Genomic DNA, 20,583 nt, shown 5'->3' with positions numbered 1-20,583 from the left:
GACTGGAGTCTACCAACACACTCTGGCCCAACGCCCCTTCTGAAGGCCTAGGCAATGGAGGCCCAGGGAAGGGAACTTTCTCCCAGAAGCCCCATAGCAAACTGTGGTCCTTCTAGCTAAGACAGTGGCCACCCTAACCTCACGGGGTCCGGTCTAGAACAAGCTCTGAACACAAGAACAGTACAGATACACAGGCACATACATGCACACAAACACATAGCACAAAAGCCTGCTATGACCACCACGCTCCAACCCTAACACCACCAGCCATGGTACAGAGAGGGAGAAATCACAACGCCAGAGAGCGAGAGGAGCCGGGACCTTTGCCCACAGAAATGGTAGGCTCACATCTGCGCCCGTGCACACACAGAAGATACTGCCATTTCCGTACGCAGTGCTCCTGAGCCAAGGGATAGGGCACAGGAAGCAAAGAGGGGCAGGAAGGAAATGGAAAGAGGCCTTGGGGGAGGGAGCTGAAAGCGAGGTGTGCAGCAGGTGGCCCCTCCAGTCTGCCACACCAGTACAACTGCAGGCCCCCCAGCCCCACCATCACCTGCCCCAGCCAACAGGCCTGGGCTCAGCCTGGAAAGGAGCCAGGGCCCCACCAGGGCACTGCCCACCCCCACCTGGGGAATGCTGCTGAACAAGTCCCTGTGGCTGCCTGCTTGTGCAGGCCCCTGCTGTTGCCCACACAGATGCTATCAGTCTGCTGCATCCTCCATAACCAGAGCCAGCACACCCTCCTCAGGACAGGCTACAGAGACATAGCCCTTCTGTGGTCAGCCAGCCCTTCCTTCCCTAACAGTGCCTGCGCAAAGCCTCAGTTTCCAGGCTATGTGCCTTCAAGTCCAGCGAGGGAACGTGTGAGGCCCACCGAGGGCCACGTACCTCACAGGCTGAGCTAGCCCTGGAGCCAACAGCACACAGTCTGCATGCTCTGGGCCAAGAGCCCTGGGTTGGCAACCTGGCTCCATGGCTTCTCCAAAGAGCTGCCAAGCCACCAGACTCAAACTGCCAATAGACCCTCCCAGTACTTCCAGAACACTCTGGGGAGTCAGTCTGAGAGCAGAGGGAAGGAGTCTGCTTTAGAGCTGATACAGACGTCGTTGGTGGGCAGTACACAGCACCCAAGTATAGACAGAGGTGGGCATATGGCTGGGCTCCTCCCAGCCACCCAGACTGCTCTAGGGCTGGTCATCCTAAGAGTGAGGCTGTGGACTAGAGACCTCAGCTTTTGGGAAATGCTGAAAGTTTAGGGATACCAAAGAAGAGCTCCCTTCTTCCCCACCAACAAAGCCAGGCAGTGGGCAGCAGGACCACTAGGCATGAGGGTCCCCAGCTAACACAAGATGCTGGCATGAGCTGTGGAGCCGAGTTCTGTGGCTATTGTGGCTAGGAACAAGGGTGCTTTGCAGGGCTTTTACACATACTCATGGCCTGTAAATCCAGCTGGAATTAAGGAGAGGTGTCTCTTGAGAGGATCAAGTTAAACCAGAGCCACACAAGGCCAGAGTGGCCTGAAGACACAGAACATCAGTTGACAGTCATGACGCTCAAGTCACAGGCCACTGGACAGCCTAGCCCTGTCCTGTGCCAACCCTAAGCCCTCTCCAGGTCCTCCCTAGGGCCCCCATATCCCCATCTGTGAAGGTTGGGCAGCATTAGGCACTGTTGGGGTGTGTGCAGAGCACATATGGGGACTAGACAAGGGGTGCAGTATACCCCCACAGCAAGTGTTAACAAGACCCAGTCCCTGTGAGTATCAGGGCAGGGGCCAGACTGGTGCCTCCAGCCTTGAGAACGTGCCACTCCACTGGGAGGTAGGCTCTGGGGGTCTAGGCACTTGGAGCCTGAGAACACCGGGCACCCGAGAGAGACTGCAGGGGCCTCAGAAGGAGGGGTCAGCCATGTGGGCTGGAAGGTTGCTCTCTACGGTCAGAACTGTGGTCCTTACCACATGCCCGACCTGCTGACAGCCTCAGCTTTCTCAGATGCTGCTCCATCCCCAGGCACTGGCCTGGATAGCCCGCTGTGCAGTGCCACACTCTCCAGACCTGGCTGAGTCCGTGACAACAGTCACCACCTGAGCTTCCCTGCCTGCAGCTGGGAGCCGGCACGCTTATCTGATGGCCACTTTCAGGGACAGGGGTTCATACTCACCGCCTGGCTCAGTGCCAGGTACCAGCAGCAGTGAGCCATAAGTGGGAGCGAACTCCTGAGAGGCCTGCAAAGCCCACCTCCACCTTCTGGCCAGGCACTGCCCACCCCAGGGATGCCCCACTCAAGCTCTTATCTTTTAAGAGCTACACTGAGGGCCTCCCCAGCTGAGGGCCCTTGGTGCAAGGACAGGACAGCTCACCCCTCCTCTGGCACAGAGTGCCCTCTCGCTGCAGAAAGAAATGGGAGCCGGAACCAAGGATGGAGCTGAGTGGGACAACCCTGTCAAGACCTAGACTCCGTGAGCCTTGACGTCCTCCTTCCTAACCTCCCTCTCTTCCTAGTGCAAGGCCAGTCCTGAAGAACTCCATGGGTTCTATAAAACGTGTGCCCAGTTACGAAAGCCTAGCGGGCATCATTCACATTCACATACCACCAGTTCCCAGCATACAATTCGGGGTCCACAGGCCTCCACCCCTACCAGAAGTGAGACCAGGCTGCCAGCGCCTCCCGCACTACATTGCCCTCTCAGCCTCGAAGAAATCTCCCAAGAGGACAGGACCCATCAACATTTCTTTGTTTCTCATAAACAGAGGCCCAGAATGAACCTAGAAACAAAGCCAAAAACCAGGAATGACAAGCCGTGAAATGAGTGGTAACCACAGCACTGTAGGCCTCACAAAGGCTGGTCCTCAAGAGGGTAAATGGGCAGCTCCGGGGCTGATGGGAAAGAATCAGGACACATGTGAGGCCATGGCAGAGGAAGCTGGAGGGACCCAGCAGCCCTGTGGTGCTAGGGGCAGAGGGGCAGACTGCACTCAAGGCAGCACGTAAAGCATCACAAGACCTGGAGTCCGGGTGATGGAGGAAGCTCGCCCAGGCACCACCAGACACACACGCACATCTAACCCGGGGACTGCTCCCCATGCAGGGGCCGCCAGCTGGGCAACCCAAGGGTCTGGCTGGACAACAGGACCACTTCTGGGACCTCAAAAGAAGAAAGCCAGTCCCCAACACATCTTGTCAATGAACTAGGCTGAAAATCCTACCATTTTGAGTGCCTGTGAGTTGGTAGTTGGACCCAGGCCAGGGCTGGAACTGGAGGTGGTCTTGGGAGGAAAGAGAACTCAAGGTAGCCCTTATACCCAAAAAGACTAAAAGGATACCTTCATGGTTCCTGGAGACCTCTCTCTAGTACTCCAACCTAACCAGGCCTCCTCACCACTGACTTCCCTGACAGTGCCCTCACTGGATAGCCAGCCAGCCAGATGACCACATGATTATCTCTCTCTACAGGGCCCCCTTTCCTCTTTCTCACCTCCATCTGGTTCCCCTTGCTACGTTTCTAGCTCATGGTTGGCATCCACTGACTGCAGCCATGTACTGACCCAGCTCTGCCCCTCCATGCCCTTGCACAAGGCTGTGTGCTCAGTTCCTGTTCCTGGGCCAGACCCAGCCTTTTGTCTCTTCTATGATCCCAAGGCCTGGCATGCTGCAGGAGCTCAGCGAAGGAGAAGCTAGCACTGACTTTAGAGGGGACTTTGGCCAGGCAGGCTCGTGTGACACCACAGGCCAGCGGGCTCCACTGTGGAACAGCGCTGGACAGGGAGCACGCCACCACCTGAGGGCTGCAAAGGAACCTTCCAGGCATGACCCGAGCCTAGTGAGTTGCACGGTCAAGGCCTGGACTCTGTGAATCAGCCCCTCCACGCAAAGGATCCTGGGGAAGGGGACGCAGGAAGTCCTAGGTCTCCCCGGAGCGTGCTGGTCGTGAGGCGCTTAAGAGAAGCCTACCTTCCCGCTTCATGCCCATGGCCAGGCACTTCTGGTAGCGGCAGTACTGGCAGCGGTTCCGCTGCCGCTTGTCAATCAGGCAGTCTTTGTTGTCGCGGCAGGTGTAGGTCAGGTCTTTGCGCACCGTCCTCTTGAAGAAGCCCTTGCAGCCCTCGCAGCTGTACACGCCGTAATGTTTGCCTGCAGAGGGAGCAGAGGGCAGGTGACCTACCGCCATCCTGGCGGGACCGTCACCTGTGTGCCACGCTATGGGCAGGCGCTGTACCTCCAGGTCTCCAGAAGCGCTGCCTACACTCAGGCAGGCCCTTGCTCAGCCCTGTCTGCCATCATCATCGGGCAGGTTTACCTTCCATGTTCTACCTACTGGGCTTATGGGGTCACTGCCAATTGGGGCTAGTGCTCCGAGCAAGAGTCCTGGTCTCTGTGTCTGAGCTGCTGTGTTCTGGCAGGGGAGAGACACCATTCTTTGCCCCTCAGGCGGTTAGGCGTTGGTGGTGTAAGGCAGAGGCCCCCTTCACCCAGGTTCAGCCCAGACCAAAGAGGAGGCCAGTCCCCATTAACCCTCCCTCTGTACTCTTCCCAGGGGCCACACTCCCGCCCCCGAGGCAGTCCTACCTGAGGAGCGATCCCCACAGATAGCACAGATATGCTTGGTGAAGGACGCCATGTTTCCTGAGGGGTGGGCAGGAACCTTGAGGACGCCATTGAGGCCCAGCGGGGGCTTGATATCCTCACTGCTGCTGACGGGGTTCATGGGTGAGTTGAGCTGCAGGATAAGGGGAGTGGGTCAGCGAAGACAGGCTGGGGACAGGCACTAACATATGCCTAGTCCCCAACATCTTCCACACAGCCCTACGAGGAAGGCAAGGCCACACCCCACTTTACAGAGTACCTTCCCCAGGGCCACACCCCAGGGCCACACAGCTAAGGGACAGTGGGACCACTGTCCTCAAGAGAATAGAGTCCAGGTCCAGCCAGGAGTGGTGGTACATACCTGTAATCAAAGCATTTGAGAGGTGGAGGTAGGAGAACAGGGAGTTCAAGGCCAGAGTCAGCTACATATCAAGTTTCAAGGCAGTTTGTGCTACAAGAGACCCTGTCTGGGGGGGCGGTAGGCATATAGACAGGAGGGGAGGAAACAGGATCCAGTCCTACTGACCAGCAACTCTATGCCCACATGGTATGTGCATAGTAGATCTCAGGAGCCCCTCCCAGCCAATTCCAGACCATTACAGAAGAAGAGCTGGTGTGCCAAAGACCTCACATAGCCAGTCTCCCCTGTCCAGCTCTGGCTCCAGCACCATATAGGAGGCCCTCACACACCTGCCACCCACCCACCTAGGAGGCACCCACCCATCTCTGAACACACCAGGGGACAGGTGCTCTGGGACCCCAAACCCCAGATGAAGGCAGGAAGCCCAGACACAGGTAAGGGGGAGAGCTGGGTTCCTCCAGAGCCACACACGCCCCCACCACACTGCAAGGCAGCAGTCTCTGGGTCACGATAAGGAGGGAAGCAGATGGATACCCCAGGCATAGAGTGGAAGGGACACCTTGGCCTCTGCACATCCCTTTGCCTTGCCCCGCCCGCTCAGCCACCAGGGCAGGCGTGGGAAACTCACCCGGTCGCCCTGGCAACAGCTGCAGCGTCTCAATGACACAGCAGTTTTGGTTCCGCAGCCTCCAGCCCAGCTCTGCAGTCAGCATAGGGCCCTGTGGCGCTTCCCAGCCGCCTGCCTGTCTGCTGGGGTGCTGGGCCCCAGCTGGGCAGCCCCCCCCCCCAGTTCTGCAAACCCCTGACAAAGGCAGAAAGCTGACTGTAGCTGCACTGCCCTCATGTAGACTAGCCACCCCTGCAAGGGGAACCTCACCTCCTTCCTCACCATCCCCCTTTCTCACGGGACAGGAAGAGCTCTGTGCCCAAAGCAAGCACAGACACTTGAAGCTTCCTTTCACAGGGCTGGGCACCCAACCCAATGGGATTTTCCAGTCCCAGTGGGCCAGGGCTGGCCTCAGGTGGGCTTCAGGGAGGCCCAGAAGCCCACACACAACACGGGTACAGCACAGTTAAGTGTTAGGATGCTTGAGGTGGTGGGGGGTGTGTGCAGGATATCCAGGGTCCCCCTGCAAAAGAGGGTGATCTCTGTGGCAACTGCTGAAGGCCTTATGTGTGAGTAGTGGGCAGCAGGAAGACACAATGGACCTTAGCTAGGACTGAACACAGGTCTAGCACATACCCTTCATGCCAGTCACTTTGAAGGAAGCCCAGACTGTGAGGCTCTCCCCTCCCAAGAATGAGACCCTGAAGGACAAGAGGCTCACCAGGTCCACCTAAAAGCTGGGTCCCAGAGCAGGTGTGACCACCAAGCACACGGTCTCTCTGTGCTGCTGAAGGGGGTGGACAGAGAGTGCTCAGTTAGGGCAGGGTGGGCTCCTTGGGCTCATCTGTAGTACTGCCCACCAGAAGCCACAGCAACAGGGCCTGTGACCTAGAAGCCACACAGCAAAGGAGTCAGGGGAAGCAAAGGCAGCCCTGAGGCCATAGAGGCCATGGGCACCATTCAGAGATTCAAGGGCTCCAAGGCAATGCCTGGCCCGGATCCTACCTCCCCACCTTCAGCTGGCTTTGGGAGTTTACTAAGCACCCAAGTCCCCTGTCTGAGCTGGATCTCACAGGACCTACTTGAGGGCTGATGTGAAGGTGGCAAAGGCTGGAGGGGCAGGGCTCAGAGCAGAGCCAGCATACCGCAGGCAGCCTACAGACAGAGCAGTGGACACTGGCCCTTCTAGCTGGGATACAGCTCCCCAGGCAAGGGCCCAGTCAGCACCTGAAGGTAGATGTGGGAACCAAAGTTCTGTCTGCACAGGGGAAAGAAGTGGGCCCTTCAGGGCAGGGAAAGTTATAGCCATGGCCCAGGCAGGGACAATGGCATGCCATGTCCATCCTTTGGAGCAGAGGGTAGGTCTTCAGGCTAGAAGCTAGTCAGAAGGCTGCCCCCAGGTTGCTACCTTCTCTTGCTGTGAGAGTCCGGCCTGCTATGACACAGGGCAGGCCCCTGCTAAGAGACAACTTGCACTCACACACACTCTCTCTTCCTTTCTAGAGCTGTTCCAACCACATTGGGATCCCCTGATTTGTTTTCTGGCTGCTACGTCCAGGGTCATGGTCCTCAGTGTCTGCCCTAGGTAAACTAGTATGGCCAGAGAGCCATGAGGAAGATTGGTCATAGTCCTTCAGGCCAAATGGGACAGGGCAGAGCAGTGAGCCACACGCCTCAGTCAGACAATGCTAACCACATGGTTACCAGTGGGTCTCCCCACCTTGCCCTGTCCTGTTCTCCTTGCCTTAGACCAGAGGCCTTGGAAAGCTCAAACAACCTAGCGCTTGACGGGCTCCTGACATCAGGACAGAGCCAAGGCTGGGCTGGAGCACTCATCCCCTCTATGTGACTCTGCAGGCCTCCACCAGTCCTGGCGGGGCAGCCATAGCACAGCAATGCACAGAGACACTGCTGACCTCCCAGCTCTGCACTGATGGATCAGAAGAGCATCCCCTCATGGCCCCACAGCCCCCACCTACCTGGGACTGCTGTGCTCCCAACCCATCTCCCAAGAGACCCAGGACAGGCCAGCACTTCACCAGAGCCCAGTGCCTCCCTGGGTGGGGGCCATGCTGTTTCCCCTTTCACAGTCTTGGCACTTATTTCAGTTCCCTCTCATCAGCACCCCATCAGGGTCCTGCCCATTTCTCCGGCTCCTCTCTTCCACACCCACCACGCCCTGACTTCCCAGGCCCACAGTGGCCCAGCCAGCTGTACTAGGGGAAGCCCACCACCCAGGGGATATTCAGATCAGCTCTGGGCCTACATCTGCCCTAGGCTCTGCATATTCCCCCAGATCCATTCACCATGGCCCTGTGAAGCACCCTAGGCCTCCCATATACACTGTTCACAAAGACACCATGACCCTACAGGCCTCACAGGCCGTCATACCAGGAGGATCTGGAATTCAGAGGCCTCAATGCCTCCTCAGCCCCACACTTGGACACTCAGAGGCACTTCCTACTTAGTAGTTAGCACCACTCCCCAGGCCCAGGCCTGAGAGGCATGCAAGGGAGCCTGGCATGGCCAAACTATAGGACCATGGGCATACTAGGAGGCTGTGATCTGATATGGTTGTACCCAGACCCATCAAGGAGCCTCATGGGGCTGTGAGAGCCAGAGTACTGGGCAGTAACATCAGGGGACCATGAAGGACAGGTCTTCATCTGCCCCCTACGTATGTGACATCAGCAGCCAACAAGAGCAGGTGTGGAGCAGCTGTGCTAAAAATAGCATGTCCAGATCCATGGAGGTTGACAAGTAGTCAGGCCTACCTCATGCCAGCACCTCAGCCTTTTGTCTGCTTCTACAAGGCCAGGTAAGGTGAGAAGGACAGGAAAGTAACATGTTCATGAGTAGGGTCTACCTCCTGCGTGCACACACACACGTATGCACACACAAAGGCAAACGCAAATGCACTTGCACATGCACATGCACACATACACACCAAATAGGCTTTGATGGGGTTGGCCTAAAAAAATGGCCAGACTGTCTTAGTCTAGGCCTTGAGAGACCCAGGCCAGCCCCAAACAGGTGGGTGAGTTTCAAACCCCAGTATAACCAAGTCCTCCTGAGCCAAGAACAAGAAGGCTGCCTAGGAGGCAGTGCGGCTCAATGGGTGTGAGGCCTTGTGTATCTAAGGAAAGCATGGGTGCTGTCAGCCCCAAGTGACTGGGGAGGGGACCCAGGTGGCCCACTGTGAAATAGCACAACAGAACCATTATAGGAGAAAGGGCAGAACCCAAACCAAGAAACTCAGTCAGAGTAGGAGGGGGGGGGGTCCCAAGTGTATTTCAGGAAGGAGAGGAGGAAGTCAGAAGAGCAGCTCTCCTGATGGAGGAGTTGGTGTGCACAAGGACAGAGGTCCCCGCAGATCCATGAGGACTGTCTGTCAAGCTCCTCAGGGGTCTGACAAGTACACAGGGCCTCAAGAAGGAAAGGGCAGCTGGCAAAGAACCCAGGGTGCCCATAGCAGGACCTGTGCCCTGTCAAGCTCACAGTAAGGTGGCCAAGTCCTGAGATGACTGGTATCCATAGAGCCACAGGGACCCTGGGCCGTCGAACACCGACTGCCACCAAGAGTCTCTGCGGGGTCCAAGACTGACACCCCCGCACTGAGCCAGAATGGGCCTCCTCTCAAGGCCCAGGGGGACTGAAACCACTGGCCTTGGGGGCAGAGGGACACATAAGTGGCCACAGGGCTCCCTGGGAGGTGGACGTGAGCCTGAGGAAGCAAGGGCCCCAGAGCACCAGTCATAAAGACAGGGCCCAGGCTGGGTCGAGGACTAGCTGCAAGGAAGCTGAGCTAACAGGACCAAGAGCATCTAGCCCAGGCTAGGCAGAACTGGGCACAGGCCCACCAAGCTCCCTCTCACGGAGAAAAGGTGAAGATGACAATTCAGTCCCCAGTGGGGACAGCCCACAGGTGAAGCCCGCCCCCGACCCACCAGATCCCAGCCCTGCACTCACCTGGGGGCTGCCAGTGCCGAAGCCCAGGGTGGGTGTGGTGGGTACCGACATGGAGTGGGGGCCCATGGGGGAGCTGATGACGGAAAAGGGTGGGCCCATGCCATTGATGGGGGAGCTCAGGGTGCTGATGGGTGAGTGTAGCTGCCCTGGGGAGCCCAGTGGGGAGCCGATGCCTGGTCCCAGGGAAGGATGCAGCGAGGGGGCAGCCATGGAGCCTCGGCCTGTCGGGGAGTTGAGGGACGAGGAGTTCACCTGGGTGGAGAAGTCTGCAAGACAATAATTGGCAGGAGGGCACGTCAGAGCAGAATCCAAGACCCTGTAACTACCCCTTCCCACCCCTTCAGACCACAGAAAGCCCATAGGGAGACCTGGAAGATGGCCCTTGGGAATCTGCACTCAGAGACAAATTCAAATCACTGGAGGCCAAGCTAGGATAGGCAGTCTCCCCTGCTGGGCTCCTAGAGTCCCAGCAGGTGCCACTGTTACCCAGGTACATGCCCAGAGTTCTCCTAGCTGCTTGTGCACAGTGTGGGCCAGCACTGCACACTGGTGGCTCTGAAGTGTGTGGTCGTCTTCGGTCCACATGGCCCAGCCTTTTTGGTACCACAGCAGGGCACCCAGACTCTAGGTCCTCAGGTCCCTGTGATTCTATGCCCTGGGCCCCATTTGCCATTTCTGGGTAGGAGAGTACCAGAGGACAAGGGGGTACACCTGGTACTTCCCATGTGGGTGGAGAGCTTCCAGGTGGCCTAGTGAAGGGACTGGATGCATGCCAGGCATAAGACCAGCAGCCCGCAGAGCAGAGTTGGGGCTGGGACCTCCCACATGCCAGGCTTTCATGATTGGTTTCAAAGCTCTGAACGAACACTTAATTAGGCTGCCCCCACCCCACCCCAGAGGCTCTGGAGGCTCCCAGGTGTCAGATCTGCTGCCCACAGGCCTGACAGGCTATAAAAAAGGCAGTGAGCCTCCACAAGGCAGCAGAACCCAGGGACACCTGCTGTGCCAGGAGTCACCGGCCCACGACAAGCCTGGGTGATCTGAGCCACTCACTCCCTCACTGACCTTCAGCCTTCCAGTCTGCAGAATGGTCTTGGCCATTCTTACCCTCCTCCCTAAGGTCACAGTTGACTCTGGTAAGTCAGGGGAACCACAAGCATTTGGATGACTTTGACAGAGGGCACAACCCAGATGGGGGCACTGGTTAACTCACTCTGCTGTACCCCAAGAAGACTTCACCACCTTCATTCCTGCCATGCCGAGGAGACAGCACCAGTCTTAGGACCCTCCCCACAACTCTGACCAAAACCCATGCTTCCACTCAGCTCTCATAAACCTTTCTACAAAGACGCTGGGTGGCTGTCATGGCACAAAATGACCCTAGTGGCTGTGTCAATGCCAGTTCATAGAAAGCTGGGGCACATGGGTCCTTGCCACCAGGCCCAGCCCCTCAGGAAGGAGCCTCACCCATCTCTATCTCAGAGCCTCCTAGGCACTTCCTCTTGACTTCCCCTCACACTCATGTGAAGGGGTGCAGGAAGGAGGTGACAGCTCCAGGTCTGCCAGGCCTGCTATGACCAGGTCTGTTCTGGGGAGGTCAGCCTGGCTGCCACGAGGGCTCTAACCAGAAAGACCAACTTGAATAGCACATGAGCTTCATCTGTGCTGCTGGAAGCCTGTCATCCACCACAGTGCAAATAAACCAGTTCACTGAACCAGAAAATGCCAAGCTAAGGCATTCCAGAACCCGAGGGCATCGGCACCTACTACTGGCCAAGATGGGTGCTGCAGAGTGGCTCTATGAGCCACTAGACCCGGGGAAGAGGAGGTAAGCCCCAAATAATCGCAGGGAGGAGTCCCAGGAAAGGAATGTGTCTAAACAGGGACAAATACAAAATTCAAGGGCTCACTATAGCCTGAAATGCCTTTGTGCCCTTGATGTCACTGAATTCTTGTGACCCTGTCAGAGAAGCCACCTGTCTGTGACAGATGAGGATACTGAGGAAGCAAGGAGGTACATAGTGAGAAACAATCAAAGGCAAGCACCCCATAGTCTGTATGGTGGTTCGATGTGCATGTTTGTACCCCATAGACTCAGATGTTTATTAAGCTTGTAGCTTGAGTCCAGCTGCCTGGCTGGAGGAGGTATCACCAAGGGCAGATCCTGGGGTCCGGCCCAGAGGTGTCTGGGGGACAGATCTGAACTCCAGTCCAAAGGTGCGCAGAGGTCTGAGCTCTGGGGCCACTTGCTGCAGCTCTGTGCTGCTGCTGTGGGTGTCTGCTGGCTTCCCTCAGCTTGGATGTATGGAAGCAGTTTCTTCCACGACTGATGGAACTTCCCCTGGACCCGTCAGCTTGGGATAGGTCCCTTCCCCCTGTAAACTGTGTCTGGTTTGGATGTTTATCCCAGCAATGGGAAACTGACTCTGCATCTTCCCTAGTGCAAGTGACCACCATCATTTCCACGGCAATGCCTAGACACCTGGAGGGCTACCACGCTGGCCCTAGCACAATCCCTCCTCACCTGATCCTCATCTGCCCTGGCTAGCTCTCTCCTTCTCAATCCTGTTTCCTCCCCACTGATGCACAGATAAGCACGCATCTCTATAGCGCTTTCCTGTGGGACCTGAACCCCTCCAGGGCTGAGCCCTCCCTGATCAGGCTGGACCCCTCCTGTAGCCTAATCAAGAGACTGAGCCAGCAGGGATGGGATACCTCCAGTGAGTTGTTGGCCAGGGAGGTCCCAGATGCCCCCAAAACATTATAGGCCATTGCCGACGCCCTTGGTTTCCCACCAGGAATAGATGGTAAGACCCTATTGCTGAAGATTCCACATACTTGGGCTGCAAGGTCAGTGAGAAATCCTGCTGGAACTGAGCTGATAACCTCTTCCATGTAAACCAGCTGACAGAAAGCTGGAAGCCATTCTACATGTAGTTCAAAGGGAGAAAGGGATACCACCAGTGAAGATACTCAACAATGGACACTGCAAGCCTTATAATTGGCCAGCGCGGCCAAATGAACCAACAGGTGCAATATTGGCACATCTGTCATGGTGGAAACCAACTGCCCTCCAATTGGACTGGAGGCCCACTCCATGAGAGAGAATACTTCCCTAATATTGAAAGCTTAAAACAGGGGTAGTCATGAGCCCTAGGGGTGTAACATCAGCTGACGTCTGGAAAAATGTATATATACTATGCTTCTCAAACTGCCCAGTAAGCACTTCTCTTAATATTCATACCCTTATATTAACGCTGCTCTCACTTTTGGTAGAGAATCTTCTCTTTTCATTTTTTTAAAATTTTTTATTTATTTATTTGAGAGCGACAGACACAGAGAGAAAGACAGATAGAGGGAGAGAGAATGGGCGCGCCAGGGCTTCCAGCCTCTGCAAACGAACTCCAGACGCGTGCGCCCCCTTGTGCATCTGGCTAACGTGGGACCTGGGGAACCAAGCCTTGAACCGGGGTCCTTAGGCTTCACAGGCAAGCGTTTAACCGCTAAGCCATCTCTCCAGCCCGAGAATCTTCTCTTTTAGGATGGCAGTGACCTTGGGATGGCTCAGAAGGTATCATAGTGCTAGAAAGAAGTGACTCGAATACTGAGTAACCTCTCAATCACACCTTCCAAAGCTCAGGGTCTAATGCAGAAAAGGTGGCAGAAAGACTGTAAGAGCCAAAGGAAGGGTAGGACTCCTTACAACATGCTCCAGACACAAAATGGCCTGGATATCCATGACTTCACAGTGCCTGACGCTACCTACACAAGACCATCATAAAAGGAGAAAAAGATCATGGCTTCAAAATAAAAGAGAGACTGATTGAGATGGGGAGGAGATATGATGGAGAATGGAATTTCAAAGGAGAAAGTGGGGGGGAGTGTATTACCATGGGATATTTTTTATAATCATGGAAAATGTTAATAAAAATTGAGGAAGAAAAAGAGACTGAGCCAGAAAGGATAGGAACTTAAGACTGGCCTTTACCTTTCCATTCTACAGACCACGAGAGGCCCTGAGGCCTTGGCAATGCTCAACTTTCTTCTTAGCCTCTGAGAACAAGATGGAGGTCACAACCAGGAGAAAAGTCCCACCAATTCCTCCATCTTCTCTGCACTTCCACTCATGGGAGGACCGGGACAACAGGCTTGGACATGGAGTGGCAAGGGACCTGGGGCAGCCTGTCACACCACCCTGGGCTCAGTTCTCCTTAGTTGCTGTCCTCAGACACCCAAGCAAGACCACCACATGAGGATGCTTCTGCCCAAGGGCAGGCCAGGGGACTGCTCAGCCTTAAACTTCAGGTTGGACCTCAGCAGCCACATGGGGTACCAGCAACAGGGGTTTGGGCTGCTGCTGGGCCCACATGGATTGCCAAGTCTGAACTGCTGGCCTGCCTGCGGGCTGGCTTGCTCTCCCCAGCAGGAAGAGGGAGTGGCAGGAGAAAGCTTCAGCCGGAAGGAGAGAAGGAAGGAAGGAAAGGAGGGAGGGAGGGAGTCAGGCAGCTTGGATGCCATGTACCAGCTGTACTCCAAAGGTTCTAATCCCTCAGGCACCATCCACACCTGGCTTAAGTGGGAAATCACTCAGGGGTAATTAGATGAGTGAGAAATCAGGCCAGTAGCAATACAGGAATAGGCTGCAGGGGGAAGCAGGGTATATAAACAGCCTGGAAGTGTGGCTGTCCCTGTGAAGGTTTCTTAGGCATATCCCCACCACCCACCACAACCTGGCACTGCAGGGCCAAGCACTCTGCTTCAAGCAGGCTGAGCCCCTAGGGCTCCAGTCTGAGCAGAGTGCCACTCCAGCAGAGCCTGCCTCGGCACACCCCCACTGTCCCCAGGCCCCCACCCCAGGTCTTCCTGTTTACAAAGAATGTCCACTGCAGACACCTTCCCCGGAGCCTGGGTGACAATGGACTGGATGTGTGTTCTGGATCCTTCTGGAAGGAGATGCTTTTTGATCAGGAAGAGACTATGCAAGAAATTCTTGATAATCCTCTGCTTGCAGGGAAAAGCTTTTCGTCCACCCGCCCCATCCCACCGTGACTGCATGTTCTGCCTGTCCTGCCCACTCAGCTGGCCCCACCCATGGTAAGCTACAGCCACCACACATTTTGACAAAACCATACTTTTTGGACTGGCAGGGTGTCACTTACTTAGGGACCCTTCACATCCCTCCACCACTTGGTCGGGGTTGGTGGGCCAGTGCCTGGGGCTGTGGCATTCCACCGCACATCTAGAGGCTAGAGGACGCACAGCCTGCTCACCACTCATGGTACAACAGGGTGCTCAGGGTCCAAGAAAGTCCTTGAACCCCAAACCCTAGGTTCATTTCTAATTTTATGCTAAGAATTTCAATAAGAAAGACCGAGAAGGATAATTATTAAATTATTGTATTTATTGAGAGACGTACAGAGCCAAGGAAAGGCACCCACATGGCTAGAGATCCCATGTGGAGGGCCTGGAAAAGCCATGGAGGGAAGGAAAAGAGATAAAAGGCAGTTCAAGGAGCTCCTGCCATGTGGGGAGGTGGAGCGGGTAAAGGGCCATGTGGAGAGAAAGGGCTGGGGGGAGGTCCCCCTTGGCTCAGCCTGGCTAGGCCCGGCGGGGCCAAGCCAACCCAGACACCGCCAATATAAAAACTAACTAAAATGTTAGTTAGCTAAAAGTTCCCAAGTGGTCAAAAAGCCTGCCCTGCCGTTACAAAGATAGCCTTATGGTAGTAGACTGTCTTCCAAGACAGGTAAACCAAAAAACCAACTGGTTAGTTAGGGCTAGAGACTATCTGAAAAAAAGAAAGACTAGCCCCGACACCAAGTTCCAGGGATAAACTTAACCAACCACACACAATATTTAAATCCCATAAAAGACCTCCCTACAAGAAGAGGTTCTGATTGTTTAAAAAAGTAAATAAATAAAGTAAAATCGTCTTTGACTGCTGACAAACACAAACTTTCCCGTCTTTTTTTTTTTACTTTCAGGGATCTAGTCACCCTAGCTGTACTCCCTCTCAAAGCAGTAGTAGAGGCGCCTCAGAGGAAAGGGCCTGAGAGGTAAAATCGAATCACAACCTTGAACCCACAGGCACAAGGTCCTGCCTGCCATCCCATATCCCAAGATGCCCCTGCAGGGCCGTCGTCAACCACGATGGCCTGCGGCACTGGGGAGGGAGGATGCAGAGCATCAGGGACGGAGAGCAGAGTGGAAAGCCGGTCCGATTCCGGTACAGGAGATACTCTGAAGGCTGCAGGCCGTAGGCAGCTGACCGCGTACCGAACATGGAAGGCTATGTGGAAGAGGCAGCAAAGTGAGTCACTCCCTTGATAAAAAACTGACTCCACAACATGAATGTCAGGGGCCTAAAGAGCAAGTCAGTGTGGAGCAGAGATGGAGTGTCCCCAGCCCAGCACCCAAGACCACAGAAAGTGATGAGAGGAATGAACGTCACAATAAAGCCAAAATAGAGAATGCCCAGCAACAGTCCCACGGCCCCATGGTGTCAGGCGTCCTCCTGAGGGAGCGTGCAAGCCGAAGCCAGGCACCACTCAGCAGGGCGCACCAGCCCCACATGAGAGTTTCTGAGCCACAGGCGTCTCCAGAGCACCAGCCAGCAGCAGGACCCCGGAGCAGGAAACCCAGGGAACCCCCACCAACTCCCTTCCGGCCTCTTCTTGGCAGGCAGGGTACAGGAAATTCCAGCCCACTGCAGCTGGGGTGGGTGACCCCCCCCCATCCCTCCACAGCAGCCAAGGATCCCCAGCTCTTGGTGGAGAGAACTCAAGGCGCTCCATAGCCCTGTCAAACTTAGAGAACCAACTGCAGCAGGCTCTGAGCAAGCCACGTCAGACTAAACAAGCAGACGGGGCCAGTGCCCATCCAGGACCTGGCAGTAGGACACACAGAAGGGACAAGCAGATGGAAGGACAGACAGGTCCAAAGGAAAGCACAGGGGAAGGGTACCTGGGGCCGGAACAGGGCACCCAGCACATTATCAAGGCAAGAAAGAGGCCCACACACTTAACCAACATGCAGGCTGCCCTGTGTTCTAAGTACATTACCACCTCCCCTCCCCCCCCCCGCCTGGGGGATCCCCCCGCCAGGAACCGAAACCCTGAAGCGGGTGACTTCTGGCCCCTAAGCTTCCTGGGCCACCCACCTCCAGCCCCCACCTTCCGGAAGTACTGCTTCCCCTGAAGCCCTAGCAGGGAGAAGTGGCGCCCCTCGCAGGGAAGGATGAAGATGTGGCAGGGACCACAGCACCAGGGTTTGGGGAGGCCGAGAGTGGTCAAAAGAGAAGGGAAGCAGAAAGCAAGCCACAAGCCCCATGGGCAGGGAGAAATTCCGGAACTGGCACGGGAGGCAGACAGGCCTCGACCAACAGGTGCTGGTTGCAGTGAGAAAAGACTGCTGCCCATCTTTGGGGTCACAGGGGACCCCTTAACCTTGCTAAGCCTCAGCTCCCTCCTCTATAAAATAAGCATTCAGCAGCGGAGACTGGTACACCCACCCAGAATGTGGCCCTGCTATACAGCCGGCTTGTCACTGCCAAGGAAGGACTCCTGGGCAGTCACCTCTCGCTGAGAGCCTGGTCTATGCACTGCCTCCTGGCCTTGTGTCAGCTTACGGCTCCACTGGACTATGCTGAAAGACCCTGGCCTTTTCCTAACCAAAGACCGTAGCCTCAAATCTTAGCCCACTTATGAGGAGGTCACAGGCACTGTGCTGGACACTCTAGAGTGGTCAAGAGAAGCCCGGGTCTCCAGCCAGCCCTTGAAGGTCCAGAGACCCAATGCAGAGTCCAATCACTAGCATATAGACCACCACAGGGAGCCTCCACAGATAGGCCTCCACTGGACAGGAGGAACTTAGTCCTCTCCCATGGCCAGGCCCAGAAAGCCCTTCAGCCCACAGGGACAGAAATGCAGACCCCTGCTCTGTGCCTACAGTAGCCCTCAACCCACCAGACCCTGGCGGAACAGCAGGGAGGACAGGCACTGCGAGCCAGATGTACATCTCCTTCACCCCCATCTGACCACAGACACCGACAGGAAGTGGCCATAAGACTACCGGTCCTGGGCACCCAGCAGGGCTTCATCCCTGAAGGCCCTACAGAGACTGGCTGGCCAGCTCCAAAGCTGACTTCCTGTCTTTGGTCCTACCCAACCTTGCAGAATGCGCGGAAATGCCCCAGGGGCCCAGTGGGAGAGTCATCCAGGATCACCAGAAAGGATCAGCACCTATCCCTATAGCCAACCAGTGGTCCAGAAGGAAAACAGTAAGGAAGAAGCAGGCAGAGTGGACACAGGAGGCTTGAGGTTGGTCCTGCCTAACCTCTCAACAGAGACCTACCCCTAGGCTGACCACATCTGCATAGTCTCATTATCCCCAAGGACACCAGAGTGCCAAATGGAACCAGGGGGTAGAGCCTCACCCTGGGCAAACTCCTGCAGGCCTCAGAAGGAACCAGATGGTTCCATGAGAGCCCAAGGCATGCAGGCCTTACAGCCAGCCTAGGGGAGTTGAGTTGGGTTGGGTGCTGGCTGGGCCCCAATCTGACCACTGCTCTATTGAGTGCCACCCCAATCCCTAGAACCTGAGGCCCTCAGGGGCTGAATATCAAACTCTTGTTTATGTCACCATAAAGGTACCCAGTCTGTACACAATGGGGTCTCCCTCCTTGAGCTTCCCTCCCATGCCCCCATTATCCCAGGAGACCTCCGCTACAGGGACTCTGTCTGCCCAGTTCCCTGATGGAGAGGGAATCAAGAGCTGGAACAGGAGACTAGTTGGCACGAGGTAACATGAGGGAGTATGAGAGGAAGGTGAGGGGCACAAGGATGCTGGTCCCTGATAAGGGAAAGCACGTGGCACGTGGGCAGGATGGCCATGCAGCCCAACCTCAGGAGAACAAACGCCACAGCTCACAGCCCTGCCAGAGCAAGCACCGCCCCCCCCCCAAGACATCAAGGAAGGGTAGCTCTACCCCTTGGCCTTCTCTTGACTCAGATAAGGGACACCAATCTCATGCCTCTCAGCTGTGACCAAATTCCAACTCTTAGGGCACAGGGGACCCATGCAATAATCCTCATGGAGATGGGCCCATCAAGAGCTTAAGGGTCTAAGCACAGGAAACTACACTTATAACAAAGCTCAGGGTAGGATGACGGCTGTGATGACATCAGCAAGCACTCAGTGAATGCCACTTCTGCCGTGCCCATCTTCGATATCGCCATCACCATTATCATTTCATCATCAGTAGCATCATCATCAATCACCACCACTGTCACCGTCAATATCATTCACTGTCACCACCACTGTCACCCCTGTCACGACCACCATCAGTATCACCATTACCACCACTATCACCACCACCATTACCATCAGAATCAACATCATCACCATCACCATCACCATTCCCAGAATCACCCTCACGGCACCCCTACCATCAGCTTCACAGCCATCACCACCATCACTGTGACTACCAGCATCACCTGGACTCTCTTGCCCTACTCCACTGTGCAGATGATGGCTGCAGCCTAGAGAGGGCGGTGGTGTTTACAAGCAGCAAAGCGATGGTACTTTGGGTTCTCCTGGCCATATTCAGCAAGTTTCAGGCTGACATGGAAGGACACAGGAAGGAACAGGAAGTGGTGCCTAGGCTGGCAACCACTTCTCATACAGCTCTGGAGGTCGTACGGTTAGACCTGGTGGTGACAGGTGTGGTAGAGCCCCACCACAGCAAGGGAAGTGGGGCATGCACACGGGACGAGGTGGGGAGAAGGGCTCCATGCCCAGCCCACACCTGTGCAGGCAGCATGTGGGGAAGAGCTGAGGGAGGAGAGAAGAAAACAGCTCGAACGTGAACGTGCTGGCAAGGCCCTCCATGCCCATTCCCCCAAAGCCCACAGTCCACCAGGACTGTGCACCAGGTCTCACACAAAGCTGTCAGAATCTCTTGCCCCCAATTCTTGCCAGTCTCTGTCATCACCTCGGGGCCACCCACAGTGGCCACTGTCCACAGTGCCTTGGTTGCTGAGGTGCACTCATCACTGGGAGAAATCCCACCCAAACCATCGTACTGTAAATGAGGAAACCGAGTCCTGGGACTTTGCAGGCTGTCTCTCTTGAATAGGAAGAGAAATGATTGTTTCAATTTGAGCAACCTTGTTCCTGGAGGCCAGGCAAAGCCTGGCCAGGTGGCTGGAAAGCTTGGGCTGGACTCCTGCCAAGCCTTGCCCTCCCTGGTTGAGCTCTGACTGCAATGCACCTTTCCTTCAGCTCATGTGCCTCCAGGACAGCAGAGACAAGACCCTTCAGCTGCTCACGGCTTCAGGATTACCAGGTCTGCTGCAGACACCTCCTACCTGGTCCATCCTACACCTCCCTCTTGCCTGCGCATTCAAGGTGTCCAGTTGAGGGCAGTGTACTTTCTTTGGAAAAGCCAAGTGGGCTCCTGTGGGGTTCCCTAGCAGCAGCAGAGGGGCTCTCCCTAGAGTCCTGGGAGGAGGGTACTGCAGAGCCGAGGCATCAGCTAGAACTACAAAGTCCCATCCTAATACACGGCCCAGACCAGGGTTCTGCTCCAGATGGGGGAAGAGACCTCAGTGGATGCCTATCCTGCCTCCTTCCCAGTGGCCTAAGAAGTACTGCCAGGGACAGAGGCAAGTAAAGGGCAAGAGTCACACCCCAAGCTACCAGAATGGAAGGAGAGCCACCTAAGAGTGTGACCGAAAAGACAGGCCGAAGACGCTGGGAGATGTGACTGAACTGCCATGTGGCATCCTCCCTAGCCTTTGTCTTGTGCAAGACTGATAACTAAGGGCTACCTCCTACCGACACATGGCCACTGTCAGCACCTTGCAAACCACACTAGGTGGTAGAGGCACATCCAATGGTAGTCAGTACAGCCTGGGCACCACCCTGCATCCTCACTGGGCTGGCATGACGTGACACCTGTGGGCTCACAAAAGTAGCACATCAAAACTGCTCTGCAGACAGGCAAGGGCTTCCCAATCCCAAACCTGGAGCTGCCAGCCCTCCCAAGTGTGGCTCTTTTGCC

At 55.8% G+C, this 20,583-nt stretch overlaps 1 protein-coding gene across 1 annotated transcript in view; it reads right to left on the bottom strand.

Moving 5' to 3' along the window:
* Positions 1–20,583, bottom strand: part of Rxra (retinoid X receptor alpha) — a 101,020-nt gene that overhangs the window by 19,476 nt on the left and 60,961 nt on the right. Inside the window, exons 2-4 of the mRNA XM_045153365.1 lie at positions 9,522–9,787; positions 4,567–4,717; positions 3,952–4,131 (exon numbers count right to left, since the gene is read on the bottom strand). Of these exons, the coding sequence (XP_045009300.1) occupies positions 3,952–4,131; positions 4,567–4,717; positions 9,522–9,787 (597 nt within the window). The remainder of the gene's footprint in view (positions 1–3,951; positions 4,132–4,566; positions 4,718–9,521; positions 9,788–20,583) is intronic.

The sequence above is a fragment of the Jaculus jaculus genome, chromosome 1, assembly GCF_020740685.1.
Source record: "Jaculus jaculus isolate mJacJac1 chromosome 1, mJacJac1.mat.Y.cur, whole genome shotgun sequence".
Classification (NCBI taxonomy): Eukaryota; Metazoa; Chordata; class Mammalia; order Rodentia; family Dipodidae; genus Jaculus; species Jaculus jaculus.
Note: the sequence above shows the minus strand (reverse complement) of the source record. Positions and strands in the feature narration are given on the sequence as shown.